The sequence below is a fragment of the Electrona antarctica genome (genome assembly GCF_951216825.1).
Source record: "Electrona antarctica genome assembly, chromosome: 4".
NCBI lineage: Eukaryota > Metazoa > Chordata > Actinopteri > Myctophiformes > Myctophidae > Electrona > Electrona antarctica.
In genome coordinates, this window is record NC_136809.1 from 31,892,813 (window position 1) to 31,908,417 (window position 15,605).

General features: G+C 40.1%; 1 protein-coding gene across 1 annotated transcript in view; it reads left to right on the plus strand.

The window, feature by feature from the left end:
* Positions 1-1,224: 1,224 nt before the first annotated feature.
* LOC306921254 (complement C3-like) overlaps positions 1,225-15,605 on the plus strand; it is a gene marked incomplete at its 5' end in the record, with an annotated part of 28,807 nt that continues 14,426 nt past the window's right edge. The window contains 21 exons of the mRNA XM_079498364.1: positions 1,225-1,413; positions 2,103-2,265; positions 2,830-2,927; positions 4,531-4,619; positions 4,858-4,940; positions 5,060-5,147; positions 6,267-6,369; positions 7,256-7,376; positions 7,593-7,708; positions 8,218-8,370; positions 8,469-8,568; positions 8,726-8,820; positions 9,097-9,288; positions 9,503-9,658; positions 10,587-10,716; positions 11,679-11,753; positions 13,171-13,368; positions 13,678-13,798; positions 14,052-14,140; positions 14,282-14,421; positions 14,737-14,952. Of these exons, the coding sequence (XP_079354490.1) occupies positions 1,225-1,413; positions 2,103-2,265; positions 2,830-2,927; positions 4,531-4,619; positions 4,858-4,940; positions 5,060-5,147; positions 6,267-6,369; positions 7,256-7,376; positions 7,593-7,708; positions 8,218-8,370; positions 8,469-8,568; positions 8,726-8,820; positions 9,097-9,288; positions 9,503-9,658; positions 10,587-10,716; positions 11,679-11,753; positions 13,171-13,368; positions 13,678-13,798; positions 14,052-14,140; positions 14,282-14,421; positions 14,737-14,952 (2,715 nt within the window). The remainder of the gene's footprint in view (positions 1,414-2,102; positions 2,266-2,829; positions 2,928-4,530; positions 4,620-4,857; positions 4,941-5,059; positions 5,148-6,266; positions 6,370-7,255; positions 7,377-7,592; positions 7,709-8,217; positions 8,371-8,468; positions 8,569-8,725; positions 8,821-9,096; positions 9,289-9,502; positions 9,659-10,586; positions 10,717-11,678; positions 11,754-13,170; positions 13,369-13,677; positions 13,799-14,051; positions 14,141-14,281; positions 14,422-14,736; positions 14,953-15,605) is intronic.

The window sequence follows — 15,605 nt, forward strand, 5'->3', positions numbered from 1 at the left end:
GTTTCAGACCACATTGACAGCAGAGTAGGCAGCAAGCAGGATGCTGGAGACTTTACTATGGCAGCTGTGTGTGGCCTCTCTGACCCTCTCTTATCTGGCTGATGCATCTCCATTGTAAGTAGACCTGTAGCAACGTCGAGTAACTGACCCATGTTTGGGGGTCGCGTGTAAAAAATATATGTAATTTTGGTGGTGCATTCTTTACTTATATTTGTTTATTTAAGAGGGAAATGAGTACAGTATACAGTATACATACAGTATACATACTGCAGGCCAACTCAAGGTACGGCCACGGAGCCGACTTGGGGACCCAACGCAGCTCCTCCAAGGAAAACAAACTAATTAACGGAGCTGAACGTGAATCCCCCCCACCGCCCCCCCCCCCCCCCCCCTTTTTTTCCCTCACTGTATATGTTTCTTTTCCCTTTTTACCTCCTTTATGATGAATTCCTGTTCTGTCCTTTGTCTATATAGAAGTGTCTATTTGTACGTCTCTAAATGTTTTTGATGATTTGAACATGGTGGACCCTATTGGAAACAAGTGTAATGCTTAATTGGGTCGTCCACTCACAGTTAACAGCCTTTGTATTGAGTTTGTGCTTGAAATGTACTGTAATTCTGCAAACTGTTAATACATTTTTCAATCAATCAATCAATCAAAGGCATTCGGTCAGAAGCAAAGCTAAAACGATGATGAAATATAGTATTGATCTTGTCCAGGATGATCAGTGGATTAGTCATTGTGGTCAATGTTCATGCAGGACCTGATGAGTTGTGTTGACCTTTATACCATCGATTCTCAACCCGTGGGCTGGGCTGGGGCCCACTGGTGGGCTGTAAGGATATTGCAAGAGGACCCCAAAATAATTGGCAAAACGCAAAGTACTTAATGAAAATATAGAGGCCAGAGGTTATTTTGGGGTCTTTGGCATGGATCTACGGACATGATGACCCACTTTGGCTCACGCACGCACACACTTCTCTATTAGAAGGTGTAATAGAGGTCTAATTTATCATATTTCTTTTTTACCTTTTTGTTCTTTATTTACCCAGGGTATAGTACGTAGCTGAGTGTTCATTTTCAGCAACGCCACCCTGAATATAGAAACACAGTCCGGGGAATCGAACCAGCAACCTCCCGGCACTTCTCTAAGCCCCCCCCCCCCCCCCCCTATCTCTCTCTCTCTCTCTCTCTCGTTGTCCTTTCCTGTCTGCAGGCAGGTGATGTCTGCTCCTAACGTGTTGCGTGTAGGATCTCCAGAAAACATTTTTGTGGAGTGTCAAGATTGTACAGGTGCAGACCAGGTCATCGAAATCAACGTGAAGGACTATCCGGCTAATTCAAGGCTGTTGAAGTCCACATCTGTAACCCTTAACAGTGGCAACAACTTCCAAGCAATCGGACATATTACGGTATAATATAAATACTTTTTATGCCCTCTAAAAAGTCTCATCTGAACTTTAAATTGTAATTATTGTGGTAGAACATTTTAATTTCCAAATCGAAATTAGGAACTGGTGAATAAATCTGTATTTAAAAGACACACGGCAAATGTGTTTTACTCCTGTGGAATTATCTATATTCGCCATTTTGCTATTACAAAATCAAAATAAGTTTCAACAAAATTGGAAGTAGGCTAAATTAGTATTTCTACTAAAATATTGTACTTAAATATAAATATAAATTGAGGTGATTTTACTTAATTTAACTAATCTATGAGGCAAATTATTACAACTACAATAAGTTGAAAATGTTAGTTACAAGTTGGTACTTTAGATTAGATTTAGATTAATATTGCAAAACATAATAGCCATATTTTATAATTTGTTTATTCTAAAATAGCTGATCTACAAGCTCAGAAGTCACAACGCATTGACATTTGATACGTACTTTTAGTTTTTGAACATTAAAACTATATTTTGATGCCAATATTTTGGTACTTTGTTTTACTCAAGAAAAGTTTAGACTTTTACTTTACTTGAGTATTTGTGGTATACTGTAGGTACTGTACTAAAGTAAAGAAATCGGAATACCACAATTGAATGTCACTTTTAAATATAATTGGGGTAAAGCCAATGTATTCTGCCTGTACTGGTTTCAGATCCCATCTGATAAATTTAAGAAGGATCCCAACATGAAGCAGTATGTCCACCTGCAAGCTCAGTTCCCTGGACGGCTGCTGGAGAAGGTGGTCATGGTCTCCTTCCAGTCTGGTTACATCTTCATCCAGACAGATAAGACCATCTACACCCCCAATACTAAAGGTCAGTCCACCGCCTTAGCACAATACTATACTACTATATGATTGTTAAACATAACATTTTAGCCATGAATGCCAAAGAAGGTGGACATTTTTTGTTTTATATACAATGTAGCCTACACAAATATGCGTGCATTGGGGGACAGGGCACAAAGGTGTTTCTGGAAGCCCTGACTTTTCAGATTATGATAGGAGTGCAATGCTATTATTGTCTCTGCCAGGCTGAAGGCACACTTTTGTAGTTAGTCAGTTAGTTAGTTATTATTATTATAAATGTGATTAAAAAAAATATATACAAATGATGACTTTAAAATAGCATTTATAGTTCACTATAGTTCACTGTTCAACAAACAGGGAGGGTTTCTTGCACACAAGCGATTGATAAATATTGACAAAACTGTCTGTCTGTCTGTCTGTCTGTCTGTCTGACACACACACACACACACACACACACACACACACACACACACACACACACACACACACACACACACACACACACACACACACACACACACACACACACACACACACACACACACACACACACACACCTCGACAAACTCAGTTAATTTCAGGATGTTTGCTGTGAATCCTGGCATGGTGCCCATTGAGAGGGATCCTGCTAATGCTAACCAAACTGACTCCATTTCTATTGAGATTATGGTACAGTATTTACAACATAACATTCGTTCAATGATATATCAGCTGCATATATAGCTGCAGCTACAGCTTGTGTCAACTTGTCAAAATCTGTCAGGACCTGCTCTATACACTATACAGTATATGCTTAAATGTCTAGTGGAATCATTTCTGATTCTGGTCAACACATTTTTATCATCAACCGTCAACCATTTAGCGTTACAGTCTAGTGTTACCATCTTCCACATGCCGTCCTGTGCAGTGTGACGTCACTCATGAATTCATATTTACAGTTTGTTTTCTGTAATCATGTCAGCTGTACTCTTCATCAAGAACCTGCAGTCTGAGTGTCGTACCCGGCCGGCCATTTGCTTTTATCATCAACATCACGTTGATGATGTGTGTGTTATACTTTAAACTTTAAAGCTTCATTTTGAATTTGAAATATATGTGTTATAGTCACAGCCACGGCAGGGCAGCAACTTCTTTGTCATCTGACCAGAGTGGCTATTTGTTTCCTGTCTGTTTGTCTGTCTGTGAATGTCTGAAACACTGTCGCTGCTCCTCACTGACTGCACCAATCGCTCTGATTTCTTTTCTTTCTTCAATTTAACAAATTTATCTCTGTCTGGACCTATCCAAATAAAACACCACATGCAGGCATTGCAGGCACAATTGTCATAGTCCATATCGTTCGGCTCTAAAATCGGCTTCTAATGTTAGTGGGAGGGGCCTATTTTACAAAAAATGCCACAAATCACGAATGGAATGTCCAATCCACCCCAAATTCTACACCCAGCTTTGTGGGTGTTCGCAGTTTCCCTTTCCGTGATGCGATGGACCCATTACACAGCGCCCACACAACCTGCCCAGCATAGATACAACACGGTCAATGGACAAAGATAAATAATTGCTGTCTGCCTTCATTGAAAATGTACGGTTTCTGTGTGTGTGTGACTGTGTCTCACTGAGATCGCATTGCCACGACGCGTGGCATTAGACGTGAGTGCAGCACAGGCACGCAAGCTTCTAGTGTAACACAAGGCAACACAGGCGGTAACTGCTAAAGCGGAACTGGGCACTTAAGAGAAAAAGTCCAAGGTCTCTTGGAGGAAAACTTGGCACTCTTTTTGGGAAGAACTATATATATACTATATTCAAAGATTTGTATACATTTTCAAGATTTTTCAAAAATAGCTGATCTACTAGCTCATAGCACACCACGAAGTGACATGCTATATCATCTGCTATTTTTTATTGGCCAAAGTATAAATGAATGGTTAAAGTGGTTACACAGATGCTTTAGTTTTAACGGGTTAATTCTCATCAGAGCATTGCCAATGCTTTACAATTTAAGACAGGAGCTGGTGTCATAAAGTTGAGCTGTTCAATTATAACAATTATACTTCAGAATGCTTAATTCAAAATGAAAATAAAAGCGTAATACTAATCACTTGAACCCCAGCATGCCTGCCTATTCTGTGGAGAACATTCGCCATGAATAGCAGATCTGCAAGCTCAAGAAAAAGGTCAAGAAAATGATTTACACCGGGCCCCCTTTGCAAAGATTCCCAGTTCTCAACATGCTTTATTATGCGAATTACCTTCTATTGTTTTCATTTACCAGACTCCTGACGGCATCGTTTTGCCAGTGGAGACCGTCGCTTTGAAGTCAGGGCTCCACTCTGGAAATTATGACATCCCAGAAATTGCCAGGTGTTTTTCTTTTCTTATACCTTCTGGTGGATCAAGCCATCCTGCTGACATAAGACATAAGAGTCCAAACTAAGACGTGTGACTTAGTGCTATCTTTGTGTCGCAATATCCCTTTGTTAATGTTTTTGGTGTGTGTGTGTGTGTGTGTGTGTGTGTGTGTGTGTGTGTGTGTGTGTGTGTGTGTGTGTGTGTGTGTGTGTGTGTGTGTGTGTGTGTGTGTGTGTGCATGCACATGCAGTATTGGAGTGTGGAAGGTGGTGACCCGTTTCCAAAATAACCCTCTGGAGACCTACTCGGCTGACTTTGAGGTCAAGGAATACGGTAAGAGTTTTTATTTATGTATAATGTTTGATATTCAAACTTTAGAATGTATACAACAATAAGCAAACATGAAATATGAATGAACGGTCAAGTGAATTCCACTTCCCTATTTCTACTAGTGCTTCCTAGTTTTGAAGTGAAACTGACCCCTGGCAGCCCCTTCTTTTACGTGGACAGCGAACAACTAGACATCGACATCCTAGCTACGTACGTGACATTGTGAATGTCTTCATATTGTGCAAAGAGACCGGTACTGTTTACAAAGATGAATGGACAGTAGAGTTGTTATGTATATTATATCCAGTACTAGATACAAGGCTACTTGAAATAAAGTATGGATGCTCCTGGTCAAATATTGCTCAACTACGTACAAGTTAAAGTTGCCTTGTCAAATGTATACTTGAATTAAAGCACTTATCTACTTTGAAAAATACTTTAACTAGGCCTATTCAAAAGTACAAATTACAAAGTACAATTTGTTTTTAATATGGAAAAAATAATCTTCCAAAAAGATTTAAAGATGTAGGCTACCAGAACAAAATCGTGATCTACAAGCTCACGTGGTGAGCAAATCACAATTTGCCTCACTTTTGTCTTCAATAATGTTTGTGTTTACACGCCTTTGTCTTCAATGTTTGTGTTTACACACTTTTGTCTTCAATGTTTGTGTTTACACATACTCTCAAAGCTGGACATAGGAGGGGCTAGCGCCCCTCAAAATATATTAAAAGGACCATTATGGTCGCATCAAAACTACAATGCCTTGGTCTGGGCCGTGGCTCAGCGGTCCAGGTACCTTGGCTGGTAATCCAGTCTGGCAGTGTGCCGCGGGCTCGACTCCCGATCCCGACAGCCTTCACTGCATGTCACCCCCCCAATCTCTCCCGATTTCCTGTCAGCCTCTATCCCTCCATAAAAATAAAAATAAAATAAAGGCGAAAGCCACAAAAAAAAAACATTTAAAAAAAGGACCATTATGATGTAATTTGAAAATGGGTGACAAACCTATGTTGCTTTTCAGTGGTTCTCAAACTTTTTAGTGTAGTATTTAGTATTCTGTGTTTCCTAGAACTGTAAGTATGAAAAAAATCTTTTTCAGATCTCCAGTTCTAGGAAACACAGAATGGGGGACTTTTTTTATTATTTCCACACAACAGCTCTAAGGTATATTAATGACATAGTAAAATGTTGAAAATGAGTGCAATGTCCCTTTAAGTATAGTAGTGAACTAAACGTACTTTGTTCCACCATCGGTGCATGTGTTGATTATTTACTTTGGTCTGTACATTATTGTGACCACGTTTATTTCTGTACGTGTGCTTTTAGGTATCTGTTTGGTAAGGAGGTGGATGGGGTTGCCTACGTGGTGTTTGGAGTAGTTCACCAGGACCAAAAGAAGAGTTTCCCTGAGTCTCTTCAGAAAGTGCCGGTTAGCATAATATTGTCAAATCCTATCTGTTTGTTTGCATTTTGTAGAAATCCTATGGCTTGTCTCTAATTTTTCAATCTATCATCTATGGTCTCTTTCATCTTGTCCTCTATTGTAAATTACCAGCCAAATTTTGCACACACACTCCCTAGATGCCAACCTCTGCCCCAAAGTTTCCTGAACGGCCTGTTATAGCACCACCAGGAGGCCGATCTTTGTAAAAAACATTTTTTGCTATTACTCCTCCAGATTTTGTCCAAAAATCCGCAAAACATTACACAGTATCTCTATAGTCATGTGCTCAAGACGGATCTATCCAATATTTCATATTTCATATTCCATCCTAATTGGCTAACATTGGCTTTCAAAGTTTTGCAGTATTGGCCCGTTTTGAACAAAAAAGCCTCAAATCATGAACGCAGCAATTTATGTGAAATCTTTCACGCACTTTCCTACTAGGCTGAGGAATACATCCCACCCTTTTCACATTGGCCTGTTATAGCGCCACCAACAGGTGGATCTTTGCAAAAAACATTTTTGGACCAAAATGCCTCAAATCATCCAACTGCCATTTAAGGCATAAGAATTATATGGCACCCTTTTCACATTGGCCTATTATAGCGCCACCAGGAGGCCACAACCTGACCTGCCCTGGTGGAGACCTGTGCCCCGAGGGGGACTTTTTGTAGTTGATTTCTATTTTGATTTTAATGCTATCTTTAAACTGTATGGTGAAAGTGATCCAATTAAGATCTGCTCACATATGTGGCCCAAAGTGGATAATACTGTATATGCATTAAGAAGGGCTCCATGAAAAATATATATATATTGAGTGTGTGTATATATGTATGTACGTAACTGTACATTTTTTATGCATGCTTTTTAGGTGGTAAGAGGTGAAGGAAAGGCCATCTTGCTGAGGAGGCACATCACTGACGCTTTCCCCGAAATCGAAAGTCTGACGAAGAGCTCCATATTTGTGTCTGTCAGTGTGCTGACAGAAAGTGGTAAGGAGAGAGAGAGAGAGAGAGAGAGAGAGAGAGAGAGAGAGAGAGAGAGAGAGAGAGAGAGAGAGAGAGAGAGAGAGAGAGAGAGAGAGAGAGAGAGAGAGAGAGAGAGAGAGAGAGAGAGAGAGAGAGAGAGCATGTGCGTCTGCGTCCGCATGTTTGGGCATATGTCGTTTGTAAATGTGTAGGCTGAATAGCATTTGCCTGCTCTTTCAGGCAGTGAAATGGTGGAGGCGCAGCTGAGAGGCATCCAGATAGTCATATCTCCTTACACCATCCATTTCAAGATGACACCAAAGTACTTCAAGCCAGGAATGTCCTTTGATGTTTCGGTAAAATAATAGCTCAGATTTATAGCACTTTTCTAATCGCCCAAATTCACTTCACTCACTTTTACAAAAAGAGGAAGGAAACAATTAACTTTATTTCTAATAAACAAAATTCACCCATATGCCCTCCTATGATAAAACATTGCTGTTAGATCAATAGCTAGTATCTCCATTCAGACACACACTGATTTCTTTTGTACTTTGAGACATCATCTCCCACAGCCTTAAAACCTGTCTGTGGTTTGCTAGGAAATGGCCTTAAATCAGGGGTTCTCAATTTCAAGTAATCCCATATCAATATCCTTTTATCGCGGGCCCCTATCTAAAAGATTTCTAAATGATTAAAATTTGTTCACAAATACATTTTGCTTGTGGACCCCCTGGAACCTGTTTCAAGGATCCCTGGTGGTCCTCCCCGAAGGTCCCAACTACCTTTCATTACTTTTGAATCTGAGAACTTGATGCATGGTTTGAATGGTCAGCTGTTTGTCACATACTATACTGTACATTAGGTTGTGGTTCTGAACCCTGATGACTCTCCGGCCGTGGGCGTGCCTGTGCTGGTGGGACCTGGGGACCCACCAGCACGTGGGCTAACGGGAGGCAATGGCATGGCCAAAGTCACCGTCAACACAATAGTAGGGGCCCCACAACTGGAAATCACCGTAAGTCTCTCAATTGTCTCTTTTACATCTGCAAAATTGTGATGTGACAATGAACATGTTGTTGAGGTTGAAGTGTGCGGCTGTTTATGTGATTCCAGGCAAAGACCACTGATATAAACATTCGAGATGACAGGCAGGCGTATGCTAAATACAGTGCACTCCCATATATTTCCACGAGCAACAACTACCTCCACATAGGTAAACAAAAGAAAGAAAGAAAATTCAACTATACAACAACTATGTTACTCCATGTGATGGGGTCTAAATCCTAGAGTTCGACAATGTAACGCAGGTAGCTTGCATGCATGCATTTTATAATTGTGTTTAAGCAGTGTTATTGTTGCTAATATTTCAGGTGTGGACTCAACTGAACTGAAATTAGGAGACAACATGAAAATCAACCTGAACATTCCCAGTCAAGCAGCTCCAAAGCAAGACATTACATACCTAGTGAGTTCAGATCCCATGTGTTTGTGTAAAACAGCATGTTTATTTCAATGATCAGTCAATCGATTGTGCCTGGATCAATGGCAGTTCCTACCTTTCAGTATAACAGTGAAATGACAACTACATTTTAATTTTTTTAAATAAATATATAATATATTAAATATTAATGTCATTAAAATCTTAGTTTTGCCATTTATTTGGGGGTCTATATTGCCAATATTCTTACCGCTCACCAGGTTGAGAACGACTGGAATAATGTGTTTTCATTTATTACGTCAGATCCTGAGCAGAGGCCAGTTAATCAAGGCTGAACGTTTCAAGAGAGAAGGCCAGACCTTGGTGTCTCTGTCATTGGTCATTACCAAGGACATGCTACCCTCATTCCGCATCATAGCCTATTACCACATTGGAACCAATGAAGTGGTGTCAGACTCCATTTGGGTGGATGTAAAGGATACCTGCATGGGTGTGGTGAGAGACACACACACACACATGCACACAAAATAAGTGTCACTGATGATAGCAGAAATCAGTGGTTGTCTCGAATACTTTAGTGTATGAGACTGAAGGAGGGCATTACACACTTTATATCAAAAAACAGTGATTGGTGCTTGTGCATAAACTACATATTCCAATACCATTTATTCTACCTCTCCCACTGTCTTTCCCTGTCATTGTACTGTAGTTGAAGCTAGAATCAGTCCAAAAGGCGCAATCGTTTGGGCCTCGTAAGAGGTTTGATCTGAAGGTCACAGGAGACCCAGGAGCCATGGTGGGACTGGTAGCTGTGGACAAAGGCATCTACGTCCTCAACAACAAACATCGTCTCACCCAGAAAAAGGTGTTTTGTGTGTGGTGTGGTGTGGTGTGGTGTGGTGTGGTGGGAGCTGGAAGGTGCTTCTTCTTAACCCATTAAGACCTGAAGCCGATTCTACAAATGTCTTCTATTAAACCTAACAGTTTTCTGAAAAATGTATGTTGCTAGAATGCTTCTCAAGCTTTTTTATGTCAAGGACCCCCAACATTATATGTATGAGAGAGAGAGAGAGAGAGAGAGAGAGAGAGAGAGAGAGAGAGAGAGAGAGAGAGAGAGAGAGAGAGAGAGAGAGAGAGAGAGAGAGAGAGAGAGCTACTGTAGTATATCTGCTATTTTTTAATATCTATCTAGTATAAAATGACACAGCAGAGGCAAGAAAGCAACCAGGTGCTCGACGGAGACATGCAGGTAGATAAAATATGTAAAAATAGTAAAAAGGTGCTCCTGGATCAATTGGGATAAGACATCAATTGAAAAAAGGCGGAGATCCGGGCACACAAAATGTTTAAAAGAGGTGAAGAATCTTTATTAAGCTTTATTTAATAAAGGTTCTTCTCTTATAAAGATTCTTCTCCTCTTTTAAATATTTTGTGTGCCCGGATCTCTGCCTTTTTTCAATTGATATAAAATGACACAGATGGTTTTAATGGGTTAAAATATAAAGGTGGTGCTTCCCAAGATTACTATATTGGATAAAACATTGTAATCTCATGTTCACTAGCTGTTCAATATTCCTGAAAACCTGTTGAAACTTCACTATTATAATTATTTGATTACAATAGTGAAAGTAATAAAAACATTTTAAACCAGCCTGGTTTTAGAGCAGTGCGTCAACAAGATATTTCTATTTTTTATATTTTTGCATAATGAATAAAGCAACTGCCATTTAGTAAACGTTAAATATTATAATGTATTGTGCTGAATTGCTGTTTTGTGTTTGTGTGCGCCTCAGGTGTGGGACCTAGTGGAGAAGTATGATACTGGCTGTACAGCAGGTGGGGGAAAGGACAGTATGGGTGTGTTCTATGATGCTGGGCTCTTGTTTGAGACCAACACTGCACTAGGGACTCCATACAGGCAAGGTAAGGCCACTTATCCTCATTTCTGTCCCTACTTATATTTTATTTGTATCTTTTATACAGACAGACATTTGGAAAGCTTTGATGGAATCTATGGTTTGGGGAAGAGGAAGTCATGATAATGCAGTTGAAAGTGCAGATTGATTTGAAATGTATGGCGGTATGGTTCATTCAAGCTCTAGTGTAGTCCGATATAAAAATGCTCCGATATCAAAGTTTAAAAAAAAAACTTGTTTATTGCCATTATAAGATAGTTTACAGGATATTACAAGACATGTTCATTTTCTCTCAGTTCATTTTTTTAAGTGTAAAAGCAAAACAAGTGACATTACACTCTAAAGAAGCATACATGCCCACACATACATGTACATTTGTATGGTATCAAATATTATAATGTTGCAGGAAAAAAAAACTAAAACGGAATATTTTATACATCGTCCACTTGCAACCCACTCCCTGTTACTACTAGTAGTATAGCGACTGACCTTCTTTACTTATCATCTAGCGCCACCCTCAGGTAAAAATATAAACATTTTCCTAGATATCACATCCTCACAGATTCCAGGTTGAACCCTACTGATTTCTGTGGCTTCTGTTTTTTTCTTGTAGAAGTCTCCCTGAGCAAGACCCCTAACTGCTCCTCGGTAATGGCAGCAATAGTTAGAATGGGTTTACTTTTATTGTGTTGTTCTGGGTGTTTTCATTTATGCATTGACCTAATAGGGCTACAGCTCCCACACACTAAAATATGTATTTATTTGTGTGTGCCTCAGGTGTGGGTCCTTTTTTTGGGCTATGGTTAGTGTGATAAGTTAGATTACAGGTATCATGGGAAAGAATAAACAACAACACAATGATTCTCAAACGAAATAAATCTCATTGACATTATTATTTTTAGGTTGACATTCAACACACACCTGTCTAAGTCATTATTCTTTAGCCTTTGTTGTGTAATGTGTTTCCAGAATTAAAGTGTCCAGTCAGTGGCAGTGCGAGGAGGAAACGATCCAAAACCATAACAGATCTTAGGCAAACCCTAGGTAACTATTAACCATGTTAGTTGACCGGAAGTCCCCCAGGACTCTATAATAAGGTTCCTCCAGTTTTCACTCTTATACTTTAGCAAAAGAAAAGCTGTTCTACAAGTTCACAAATTCTCCCATTCACTGTTGGTAGACTGTACACACATCTATTTTTATATGATTCATTATTGTCTCCACCAGGCCGAAGGCATGGGGAGAGAGTATGTTTTGCACTCCGTCCATCAGTCTGTGTGTCCGTCCGTCTTTGACCAGCTAATCTCTGGCACCGTTGGCTTGCTTGATCGCAGACATACTCTGCACACACACTCCCTGAATGCCAGAGCTGAACCTCTGCCCCAAAGTTTGCGCATTGGCCTGTTATAGCGCCACCAGGAGGCCGCTTTGTGCAAAATACATTTTGTTGACAGTAGCCTACACCTACAGATTTTGTCCAAACATCACGCAAATTGGTACACAGTCTCTCTGGAACCATTCAACTAAACGGGTCTTTCAGATTTTTCAGACTCTATCCTGATTGACTAAGTTCGCAGGAGTGCTCCGTTTCAAACAAAATGCTGCAAATCATGAACACATGGTGTGATTTCAGTGAAATGTTGCATGCACAGTCCCACTAAGCCGAGGAAGAAATGCCACAACAAAAAAAACATGTTTATATTACTCCTAAACATTTTGCCAAACATCACACACACTCCTATCCTCCTGGTGGAGACCTGTGCCCAGAAGGGCCCTTTTCCTAGTTCATAGTCTGTACACGAGCACGAGCTGCATGTTAATTCATATTCTACAGAGACGTCACATGACTGAGCCACCAGGAACCTAACTCTATTCATTGATAGACTGAAGATATATTCACTCATTCAAGAATCCACTGCAGATATCTAGGGCCAGCAGCTCAGTATTCTTTTTCAAATGTATTCTTATCTTGAATTGGTTCTTGACTAGGCTTGGTGTTTCTTACATCTGTTGGTGCTAGTAGTATGACACCTGAATTTCCCTCCAGGTATCAGTAAAGGTTTATCTCATCTTATTTACTGCAACAACACCTTTCTTTCTTTCTTTCTTTCTTTCTTTCTTTCTTTCTTTCTTTCTTTCTTTCTTTCTTCCGGCACAGTGCACGTTAATGAACATTCAATACATGCACATGTAGAATACAAGTACATATATAGAAATCAATCAATTGAACATGAGCTCAGGTAAACATGCCGGATTTAGCTATATAATCTAATTTCCACCTGTAGTCCCACATATAAAAACCCCACAATAACAACATGACAAAAACAGAAAATACAACATAATAAACAACTGCCTACAAATAAAAACAACCTAAATACCTACTGTAAATTATATAAACTATTTTGGCATATCTAAGATTTAAAATGCATCGATGGTGACATGTTTGTCCTCTCCCTACTAGCGGGCCGGTACCCTGATAAACTGCTGTACAGGTGTTGTGTGGATGGAATGAAAGACACCCCACTGTCATATGACTGCCAGCGTCGCAGCGAGTACATCAGTGACGGTGCGGCATGCACTGAAGCCTTCCTGTACTGCTGCACAGAGCTGACCAGCCTGCGAGAGGACAGGAAAGAATTGGTACTCCAACTTGCTCGCAGTAAGAGACCTCAACACTCCAAAAGATTCATGTTGCTGTCTTCCCCGGGATAAACTTACAGAAATACTTAAATAATAGTGAAAATAGCCTGCCGTGGAAATTTTCACTATTATTGTACTTGTACAACAAAGTTTAATACATGGTTTTGTGGTTCATCGGCTTTTTTTCAATAAAAAAACTAAACAAAAACCTTTTTAATTATTCAATTAATGTACAAGAGCAAGATTAATGTTATGTATGTTGTGTATGTTATGTATGTTAGTTATTCGGTTTTAAAATGAAACTTTCATTCCTATATTACCACTATAGGTGAGGATGATGATGAAAGTTATCAGGACAGCAATGACATTGTTACCCGTACTCAGTTCCCTGAGAGCTGGCTATGGAAGGATGTCCCACTGCCCAAATGCGACCCAAGGAATCCTCACTGGTGAGGCAAATTAAAACCTATACGTACACACACACAGTGGATACAAGCCCCCTAAAGCTTTTTGTGTTTTTAGCATGACCTTTGACCGTATTAACTGTTAACAAACTTGTTAATAAAGTATTCATTCAAACACACAGTCGTATGCACGCACACACACACGCACGCACGCACGCACGCACGCACGCACGCACGCACACACACACACACACACACACACACACACACTCAGAGACTCTCCACTCTTCTCTTTCAGTGTAACCACATCTTTTGTGAGAACTGAACCACTACCAGATTCCATCACCACCTGGATAGTCACAGGCATTAGCCTGTCCAAGACGCATGGTGAGAACTGCCTCCTCTTGCTTAGATATTATACAAATTTAATCCAACTACAGCTCTGCATTTTTGAGTCTATATGAAGTGTTTTTAAGAAGGCTTCTAGTCTTATCCCATCCTGTCTTAAATGTTTCCTCTCTCCTAAAGGCATCTGTGTGGCTGATTCATTAGATATAGTCGTTCAGAAGCCATTCTTCATCGATCTCAGGCTGCCCTACTCAGCTGTCCGCGGAGAGCAGCTGGAAGTCAAGGCAATCCTGCACAACAATAGTCCTGACGAAGCTACAGTAAGTCATGTACCTTATTTTGGTTGTTCTTAGTTCAGGGTACAGTATACTTTTCAAATGCTTCTAGTTAACATTCTGAAAAACAGATTATTATTATTATTATTATTATTATTATTATTGCTATTGCTATTATTATTATCTGGTAAAAGGCTAAAAGGGTCAAAACCTTTCACCAATAATAAAAGTAAATGTTTTTGGAGCTTAAAAACAGTGTGGAGATGTTTTATCCTCTCCTTGATTCTCACAAAGGGCTTGCCTTGAATATTTTTAGGTTTCCCTTTTGGAGAATAAAGTGATGAACTTGAATCCCTATAGGTGCGTGTGGAACTAGTTGAGACCTCAGAGCACTTGTGCAGTGCGGCCTCTAAACGTGGGAAGTATCGCGAGGAGGTGACTATTGGGGCATACTCCACACGGTTGGTGCCCTTTATCATTATTCCCATGAAGGATGGCCATCACCCTATCGAGGTCAAAGCCCAGATTAAAAACTCATTTCTCAGCGATGGAATCAGGAAGTTACTGCGAGTAGTGGTAAGCAAGACCGACTGCATTGTATATTGGCAACCATTCAGTAATAGACGTGATCCTTCACACTGCAACGCTCTCACTGCAGGGGTTGTACCCACATGACTTTTGGATTTGCCTTCTTCAAGCAATTAATCTCTGCTCATTTTAACCAGTCAGAAGCAATTCAAAGTGTGGCAGCTGTTGCATGTTGGCTACTTTGCGGCAGTGGCTCAGGGGTAGAGTGGCTGGTAGAGCAGCTGGATGGGAACCGTGAGGATCCCAGTTCGATCCCGGGCTCCCCCAGAGTTAGTGTTGAAGTGTTCTTGAGCAAGACTCTGAACCCCTGCTCCCGATGTGCAGGTTGGTGCCTTGCATGGTTTCCCCCGCCATCGGTGTATGAATGGGTGAATGGGTGAATGTAATGCACAATCTATGTAAAGCGCCTTGGATAAAGGTGCTATATAAACGCACCATTTACCATTTACTTGTTCTCACATGCTATGTACCATATGTTATTTACTGTTTGCTTGTCCACAAATTTAGAGAGCATGTTGTTTAGGTGTGACGCTTACCTGGTGTTTTACTTACTTTGTAGCACTTAGTTTATTTATTATTTACTCTCTATTTAATATTTAATTGATCATTTAACCCTGTCATTTTGTTGACTATAGGGTTCA